This window comes from Conger conger, chromosome 1 (genome assembly GCF_963514075.1).
Source record: "Conger conger chromosome 1, fConCon1.1, whole genome shotgun sequence".
Classification (NCBI taxonomy): Eukaryota; Metazoa; Chordata; class Actinopteri; order Anguilliformes; family Congridae; genus Conger; species Conger conger.
The window spans coordinates 94,993,456-95,003,455 of NC_083760.1; the positions used below are offsets into that span (position 1 = coordinate 94,993,456).

Here is a 10,000-nt window from a genome sequence, read left to right on the forward strand (position 1 = left end):
AATATGTTAGAGTGACCTCACTGTTGTTGTCAGACCCACTCTGTTCTGTGTCAGTCTGTCTGTAGACACGGTGAGTGTGTGACACTCTGTAGACACGGTGAGTGTGTGACACTCTGTAGACACGGTGAGTGTGTGACACTCTGTAGACACGGTGAGTGTGTGACACTCTGTAGACACGGTGAGTGTGTGACACTCTGTAGACACGGTGAGTGTGTGACACTCTGTAGAGACGGTGAGTGTGTGACACTCTGTAGACACGGTGAGTGTGTGACACTCTGTAGACACGGTGAGTGTGTGACACTCTGTAGACACGGTGAGTGTGTGACACTCTGTAGACACGGTGAGTGTGTGACACTCTGTAGACACGGTGAGTGTGTGACACTCTGTAGACACGGTGAGTGTGTGACACTCTGTAGACACGGTGAGTGTGTGACACTCTGTAGACACGGTGAGTGTGTGACACTCTGTAGACACGGTGAGTGTGTGACACTCTGTAGACACGGTGAGTGTGTGACACTCTGTCTGTAGACACGGTGAGTGTGTGACACTCTGTAGACACGGTGAGTGTGTGACACTCTGTAGACACGGTGAGTGTGTGACACTCTGTAGAGACGGTGAGTGTGTGACACTCTGTAGACACGGTGAGTGTGTGACACTCTGTAGAGACGGTGAGTGTGTGACACTCTGTAGACACGGTGAGTGTGTGACACTCTGTAGACACGGTGAGTGTGTGACACTCTGTAGACACGGTGAGTGTGTGACACTCTGTAGACACGGTGAGTGTGTGACACTCTGTAGACACGGTGAGTGTGTGACACTCTGTGGACACGGTGAGTGTGTGACACTCTGTAGACACGGTGAGTGTGTGACACTCTGTAGACACGGTGAGTGTGTGACACTCTGTCTGTAGACACGGTGAGTGTGTGACACTCTGTAGACACGGTGAGTGTGTGACACTCTGTAGACACGGTGAGTGTGTGACACTCTGTAGACACGGTGAGTGTGTGACACTCTGTCTGTAGACACGGTGAGTGTGTGACACTCTGTAGACACGGTGAGTGTGTGACACTCTGTAGACACGGTGAGTGTGTGACACTCTGTAGACACGGTGAGTGTGTGACACTCTGTAGACACGGTGAGTGTGTGACACTCTGTAGACACGGTGAGTGTGTGACACTCTGTCTGTAGACACGGTGAGTGTGTGACAGTCTGTCTGTAGACACGGTGAGTGTGTGACACTCTGACACCCCATGGATATGGAATATAATTAAATACCTGAAATCATAATATAAGGTAACAGTTGCAGCTGCTGATTGCCAGGCATCTATGTTTCTCTGACTGGCTCCATGAATCCAGGCGACTGCTCTATTGCTCTGCGTGTTTGATTGTCTGCTCTATTGCTCTGCGTGTTTGATTGTCTGCTCTATTGCTCTGCGTGTTTGATTGTCTGCTCTCCTGCTCTGTGCGTTTGATTGTCTGCTCTATTGCTCTGTGCGTGTTTGACTGACAGGATGTTTTTTGTCCCTCCTCTCTCTCCGTAGACTGACCGGGTTCCAGCTGCCTGCCCCCATTGTGAGCTCAGGGACGTATCTCACGCTCTGGTTCCTCTCCGACTACGCCGTCAGCGGCCAGGGCTTCCGCGTCTCCTACGAAGGTCCGACACCAATTTACCTGTGCACCACTTTACCTGTTCACCGATTTACCTGTGCACCACTTCACCTGTTCACCGATTTACCTGTTCACCGATTTACCTGTGCACCACTTCACCTGTTCACCGATTTACCTGTGCACCACTTCACCTGTGCACCACTTTACCTGTTCAGCCGTTTACCTGTGCACCACTTTACTTGTTCACCGATTTACCTGTGCACCACTTTACCTGTTCAGCCGTTTACCTGTTCACTGATTTACCTGTGCACCACTTTACCTTTTCACTGATTTACCTGTTCATTGCTCTGCCTGTTCACCACAAGCAGTCTGTTCTCTCGATTGATAACAGGATCAGGCAACATTAACCCAGCCTTTTTGTGCTGGTGGCAGTGAATGAACAGGTCTGTAAAATAATTTATACGCCTTATAATAACCATAGCTGCACATGAGCCTAATCACGTTAACGCATGTTTGATCTGTCCGGGAGCAGACAGGATGCACCATGGGAGGAGGAGGAGTGTGAGCTCCTTTATAATCCTGTAACATATTCTCTCTTTCCATGGCTTGAGGCTTTGTTCTTGTGATCTCTTGTCTTGCAATGTGAGATTATACATTCAGGATTAATTAAAACTTTCTACCCCCCCACAAAAACAGAATCACTCACTGGATGGTGGGTGGGGGCTTTTAATGCTCATAATTTAGTCCCTCTGGTGTTCAATGTGTGAGTGAGTGTGTGTGTGTGTCTGTGTGTGTCTGTGTGAGCAAGTGTGTGTGTGTGTCTGTGTGAGTGAGTGTGTATGCATGTTTGTGTGTGTACACGTGTGTGTGAGAGAGAGTGTGAGAGAGAGTGTGAGTGTGTGTGTGTTTGTGTGAGTGAGAGTGTGTGAGATTGTGTATGCGTGTGTGCAGCAGTGTGGAGTAGTTTCTGAGATATTCAGATATTCATCCTCCAATAGGTAAAAAAATACTTCTGTAAAATGTATGCAGTGAATTTTGTGCAAGGTTTTTCAAAGTGAATGAATAATTCAGTGTTATTTACATTCTGAGACCTTTTCTGTCACAAGATACTCTACTGCAGACCTACTGACCATGCAAGCAGATAAATCAAAACGATTGTGTGTGTGTGAGAGTGTGTTTATCTATGTGTGTGTGTGTGTGTGTGTGTGTATGTAAACTATGTATGTATGTATGTATGAATGTATAAATGTGTATGTATGTATGTGTGTGCGCGATCGTGTGAGTTTGTTTGTGTGCGTGTGTGTGTTTGTACATGTGTGTACGTGTGTGTGTGCATGAATATGTCTATATGTTTTGTGCGCATGTGTGTGTGTGAATACCTGCGTGTATATATACTCAGTGAGCAATTTATTAGGGTTTATTTTTTATTATTATTTTTTACTTAATAAGTCTCCTGCTGGCGGCACAGATGGTGCAGTGGGGGGAGGGGGGGGGGGGGGGGGGGCGGGGGGAGGCATGGATGGTGCAGTGGGTAGCACTGCCACCTCACAGCAAGGAGGTCCTGGGTTCGAATCCCCGTCGGCCGGGGCCTCTCTGTGTGGAGTTTGCATGTTCTCCCCGTGTCTGCGTGGGTTTCCTCCGGGTACTCCGGTTTCCTCCCACTGTCCAAACATGCAGGTTAGGCTGATTGGAGAGTCTAAATTGCCTGTGAGTGTGTGAGTGAATGGTGTGTGTGCCCTGCGATGGACTGGTGACCTGTCCAGGGTGTATTCCTGCCTTTCGCCCAATGTATGCTGGGATAGGCTCCAGCCCCCCTGTGACCCTCTAGCCTATCACCTAACCACGTTGTGTGTTCAGAGATGCTCTTCTACATACCACTGTTGTAATGTGTGGTTATTTGCTTTACTGTCACCTTCCTGTCAGCTTTGACCAGTCTGGCCCTTCTCCTCTGATGTCTCTCATTAACAAGGCGTTTCTGTCTGCAGAACTGCTGCTCACTGGATGTTTGCTCAGTGACTCTGTTTCAGTGACTCTGTGTCTGTGTGACTCTGTGCTTCAGTGACTCTCTGTCTGTGTGACTCTGTGTTTCAGTGACTCTGTGTCTCAGTGACTCTGTGTCTCAGTGACTCTGTGTCTCAGTGACTCTGTGTTTCAGTGACTCTGTGTTTCAGTGACTCTGTGTCTGTGTGACTCTGTGTTTCAGTGACTCTGTGTCTCAGTGACTCTGTGTCTGTGTGACTCTGTGTCTGTGTGACTCTGTGCTTCAGTGACTCTGTGTCTCAGTGACTCTGTGTCTCAGTGACTCTGTGCTTCAGTGACTCTGTGTCTCAGTGACTCTGTGTTTCAGTGACTCTGTGTCTGTGTGACTCTGTGTTTCAGTGACTCTGTGTCTCAGTGACTCTGTGTGACTCTGTGTTTCAGTGACTCTGTGTCTCAGTGACTCTGTGTCTCAGTGACTCTGTGTTTCAGTGACTCTGTGTCTCAGTGACTCTGTGTCTGTGTGACTCTGTGTCTCAGTGACTCTGTGTCTGTGTGACTCTGTGTTTCAGTGACTCTGTGTTTCAGTGACTCTGTGTTTCAGTGACTCTGTGTCTGTGTGACTCTGTGTTTCAGTGACTCTGTGTCTCAGTGACTCTGTGTCTCAGTGACTCTGTGTCTCAGTGACTCTGTGTTTCAGTGACTCTGTGTTTCAGTGACTCTGTGTCTCAGTGACTCTGTGCTTCAGTGACTCTGTGTCTCAGGGGGGAGGGCTTTGTAGATGTTTTTATAGAATGTCTGGCTCCTGCTCTGCCTCCCCCCCAAAGCCCTCCCCTGTGACTCCATACGCCTTTTTCACCACTGAGTTCACCCAGTTTAGCCTATTAAACATCAAAGAACATCCATAGCATCTCTGATGCCCGTTACCCCGGCAACAAGCTGAAACACAAACACTGCACTCTGTGATGTCACAAGCAACATACAGGCAGAAAAACCCGCAGACAGGGACTGAGGGCGGACATGATGCGATGTGACAGCCAATCGGATGACGGCGTAGACCAGCGGTCACCAATCCTGTTCCTGGAGATCTGGAGTAGGTTTTCACTGCAACCCAAATTTGGCACACCTGATTCTGCTAATTAGCAGCTCAACAGGATCCCTAGCTGTTGAATTCGGCAGGCTTTGCTGAGGTTGGAGTGAAAACCTACAGGACGTTAGATCTCCAGGAACAGGGTTGGGCAGCCCTGCTCTAGCTATTGAATGAGGTGTGCTTAGTTAGGGTTGGAGAGAAAACCAACAGGTGCCTTGCATAGCAGCCAATCGCCATTGGTGTGTGAGTGTGTGTATGAATGGGTGAATGAGAAGCATGGATTGTACAGCGCTTTGGATAAAAGCAAATGCCAGCCATTTGCCATTTCGATAGGACTGGGCCTCGATCTGTCTCATTACACCATTTACATTTACATTTTAGTCATTTGGCAGACGCTTTTAATCCAAAGCGACTTACAAGTGCATAGGTTCTACCACAAGTCAAAGCATCACATCCAGAACTAGAAAAATACACCTGGACTGCTGTTCTAAACATATAGTCGTCATCATAAGTGCAATTTTTTTTTTTTTTTTTTTTTTTGGGGGGGGGGGGGAGGGGGTTAGACAGGGATAGGGGTATCAGAAGGGGGGGGCGGGGTAAATCAGGAGGGGGGACTAAGGTAGAGTTTGAACAGGTGTGTTTTGAGTCTGCGTCGAAATAGGGGGAGGGATTCTGCTGTCCTGACAGTGGTAGGCAAGTCATTCCACCACTGAGGAACCAGAACGGAAAACAGGCGTGAACGTGCAGCTCGACCGCCAGGTGCCCGTAGAGAGGGAATCGTAAGGCGACCAGAGCTGGCAGACCGGAGTGGTCTAGCTGGGGAGTAGGGAGTGATCAGGGATTGTATGTAATGTGGGGCAGTCCCCTTAGCAGCCTGAAATGCCAACACTAGGGCCTTGAATCGGATGCGTGCGGCAATAGGAAGCCAGTGGAGGCCAATGAGAAGCGGATCACATGATCACACCAATCACATGAATCTCCTGGTCCACTAAAGATGATGTCGCACTGAGCTCAAGGCACTGACGTTAGAATCAAGGGGCATTATGGGACGGATGTGTTCTCTCACTTTAATCATCCATACGTGAGCCCACAATCACACTGCACAGGGAATGTGATTTATTTTCTCTTTTTCAAATGATGTTTTAGACCATTTCTCATGTTCCCCAGCTTCAGTAAAGGTGTAGCACTTTCACTCAGTCAAGGCTTTCATGCACATTTGGATTAGGAAAGGTAATGTGAAATTCTGCTCTGTTTTATGCATCAATCGTCAGTCCCACTCAAGTTATTAATCACAATTGTAATAAAGTTCGACTGAAGATGTAAGGGCATCTCAGAAGAACAACAGCTACTTTAATACCACACAAGAACAACCTGGGGTTGTAGAAGGTGGGCGTGGCTTCGGCAGAGAAGGGGTGTGGCTATAGCAGGGGAGGGGTGTGGTTTAGCAGGTGGGGGTGTGACTATAGCAAGGGAGGGGTGTGGTTTAGCAGGTGGGGGTGTGGCTATAGCAGGGGAGGGGTGTGGTTTAGCAGGGGATGGGTGTGGTTTAGCATGTGGGGGTGTGGTTTAGCAAGTGGGGGCGTGGCATTAAGCAGTGAAGGAGGGGCTGAGGCAGGAGAGCCAATCAGAGAGGTGAGGAAGAGCTTTCACTCAAGAGCACACAGCCGGAAACTCTTAAAGATAACGCCTCACAAACAGGGTTGCCAGATTTATTGAAAAAAAGTCAAAGCAACAGCCTTCCCCCAGATAATCCAGAATGTTCATCAGGTTCATATTGTACAGATAATACAGAATTGTTCATGTTTGACTGGGTCTTTCTCTTCTCTGCAGAAATATGATTGTGTTTATGCTATTCGTGGAGTCTCTCTGTGTTTGTGTGCTATCCATGGTCCTGACGCCCCTCTTTGTGTGTGTGTGTGTGTGTGTGTGTGTGTGTATTGTCCATGGTCCTGAATGTCTCTCTCTCTCTCTCAATTCAATTCAAATTCAATTCTATTCAATATGCTTTATTGCCAAGAAATACATGCAGTAAATATTTCAAAGCGTTACATAAGAACAGACACACGCGCACACACACACACACACACACGCCCCGCCTCTCTCGGGAGGACAGGAGTACCCTGCAGGCAGCGCAGTCGGAGGTGGATCGTGCTCCGAGCTCTCCGGCAGTAGCCGCAGCGCATGTCCATGCATAGCGAGACCGTCTGAGCAGATATGCGCCCGGCCCACCTCTGACATCACCGCACCTGGAGTCCCACTCTAAAAGACCGTGCTGCCGCTTATTTATTTATTTCATGTTTATTCGAAAAGGGCCACTGCATAGCAAACCTCCATTACTGTCAGTTTACACCAGGTTCATGCAGCTGTTGTTCCTCACTCAGAGATTATAGCTATTGCTGGCGCCCAGCTCCCGTTCCTAGTCCTAGCTTTCTCGTGAAAAGGCTATCCACAGAGAGAAACTCTGGGTCTGTATGAACCTCTTTACCACGTAGGTTATGCATGATTTTATGTATGGGTAGCAGCCATATGATTCGCTCATTTTCATTAACATCCAGGACGCTAACGTTCGCCAACATATTCTGGGGGTTTTTTTTCTGTTCGCCACGAACATTAGCTTACGTTAGCTCACAGTTTGAAAACGTATCGTTAAAGCGCGGCAAACAAAAATGGCAGCTGATGGGGAAAATACAGAGAACAAAAGTTTACAATTACTTGGCTGTTATAATACACTTTTCACAATCAATGTAATATTTGTTTTTACCTTCAAAAACAAATCAGCTAGCTTGTTAGACGTAAGTCGCATCCGTTTGTATTAAAAAGGCGTTGGTGGCTAACTAAATAAATGGAATGTTCATTTAAAATCGTTCAACGGTAACTTTGCTGCAAACATAAATAGTTCGCCTTCTTGAACGCGCGTCAGTTGTACAGTTCTATCTAATAAAGTTGCCACCGAGTGTATATGTCGCAACCGTCTATGGTCGCAACAGTGGCTTTAAATTCAAATATATTAATTGTATCTCAAAGGAGCAAGACTTTGTAAGTTTTCCTATGAAGGATCGGCAGTGATCAGGGATGAATGGTGTGCAACGTTTTGCAACAGGCTTTGAGGTATGTTTGCTCCCGTTTGGTGGATGTGGTTGTGGGTGTAGCCCGAAACAATAATGACGTTTGCTTTAAAGGCCGGAGAATCCTTCTCAGACACCATAGGAGCAAACCGTACAATGTCAGTCAGTCCGCCCGCGGTTTGCATCAGGATGTTCAACGCGCCACCGTTTCTGTTTAAATAAACGTTTTGCTCTGTTTTGTCTGGGCTGAACGTGGCCCTGGTGTGAGTCTCTCCCAAAGTCACACGAGCCAATCAAATCTGACCCTGTGGGTGTGTGCTGACAGAATCATTATTGCTGGTTATAGGTCAGTGTTTTGTGTGAGTTTGAAGTTGTAGGATAACATAGCGCAACAGGCCATTCAAGCCCAGCAATGCTCGCCTTTTCCTGCCCCTGCGTGTACCTACTGCCTAGTTTGCTTAAAAGCGAGTTAGTCTCTAGCGCCGTATCAAGCCTGGTGTTGAAAAGCCCTCCACTGTGTCTGCCTCCGCTACATGTCCTGGCTAGCTACTTCACACAGAGTCCACTCTCTGTGTGAAAAAGAAGAGTCATAAAAAAAATGTATCTTCCTAATATCTGTGAATTTATCCTTTGCCAATTTCAGTTTGTTTTTGGATACCCGTTCTTGCTCGCTCGCTCCCCGTTTTCCACGGCCGTCTGAAGCCTCTCTTCACGCTGAGCCTGGACTCACTACAGCCGCACTCCCCTGTGGGAGCCGCCTAATCGATTATCAGTTCTGTATCGCCTTTATCTTCTAGCCCTCTTGTTCTCCCTCGTGTTTTAATCTAGGACTGCCACCGTAGCAACTGTATCCATGTTGGTGCAGTAGATGTTTCCCTTATCTACAGTGCCCTCCGTAATGTTCGGGACAAAGACCCGTCATTTATTCATTTGCCTCCGTGCTCCACAGTTAGAGATTGGTAATAAAAACAATCACATGTGGGGTTAACGTGCCCATTGTTACACCTTGTGGAAATTGCAGCTGTGTTTATATATTGTTGTGCTTTTTCCCGACTGGTTGTGTTCTTATTGTGCGTCACGTTGCATAAATGTGATGTAATGTCAGGTGATGTTAATGTGTATACAGACTGTATAAAAGCGTTTGCCTTTGTCTGCTAAGGTGCTTTTATAGATCTCTGTTCAGCACAACTGTCTTTTTGTTCAGCTGTGTACTGCAGTTGTTCTAATGACCATATATGTAATAATGAAATAATAATAATATATCTCATTTATTATGCGCTTCTCATTGATGATTGATTGAACAGTCTAAAAGACGTTTAGAGAGAGAGAGGGCGGTTGTGTGATGTTAAGAGGTGTGTATATAGACGGTCGGGGGCGGGTGAGGTCTGGGTTTCGCGTCAGTGCGCTGTGTGTGGTGTGTTTCGTGCGCTGTGTGAGGCACACACTGCGTTCCCTTGCCGACCGGCTCGTTTGTGTGGTTATAAATATAGATTCTGATTGATGGTGTAGCGATTAGCCCTGACGCAGGAGGTGATGTCTCTGAGGCTGGATCCCTGCCTGCAGGTCTGCATGGCTGGGGGGTCCCCTCCCAATACCCCCCCCACTCCCAATACCCCCCCCACACTCCCAATACCCCCCACACTCTCAATACCCCCCCCACTCCCAATACCCCCCCCCACACTCCCAATACCCCCCCACACTCCCAATACCCCCCCACTCCCAATACCCCCCCCCACTCCCAATACCCCCCCACACTCCCAATACCCCCCACACTCTCAATACCCCCCCCACTCCCAATACCCCCCACTCCTAAACCCCCCCACACTCCCAATACCCCCCACACTCTCAATACCCCCCCCACTCCCAATACCCCTCCCCACACACACTCCTGAGCCACAGACCATATGTGTTTATATGTGTGGGAGTCATCCTTCCTGTTCTGTCATGTGTGTGAGAGAGTGTGTGTGTTTGAGTGTGAGTGTGAGTGTGTGTGAGTGAGAGAGCGAGAGAGCGAGAGAGCGAGAGAGCGAGAGAGCGAGAGAGCGAGAGAGTGTGTGAGTGCCAGTTTCAGCTCCAGAACACCAGCATTCCCTCTGAGGAACGTAGCACCAGCGCTTTCTCTCGCCCTCTCTCTCTCTCTCACGCTCTCTCTCTCTGTCTGTCTCTCTCTCCCCTTCTCCCTCTCTCTCTGTCTCTCTCTCTCCCTCTCCCTCCCTCTCTCGCGCGCTCTCTCTCTCTCGCCCCTTCTCCCTCTCTCTCT

General features: G+C 48.2%; 1 protein-coding gene across 1 annotated transcript in view; it reads left to right on the plus strand.

Moving 5' to 3' along the window:
- The window catches only part of LOC133107869 (CUB and sushi domain-containing protein 1-like), a 235,620-nt gene that overhangs the window by 68,652 nt on the left and 156,968 nt on the right, over positions 1-10,000 (plus strand). Inside the window, 1 exon segment of the mRNA XM_061217173.1 lies at positions 1,542-1,654. Coding sequence (XP_061073157.1) covers positions 1,542-1,654 — 113 coding nt within the window.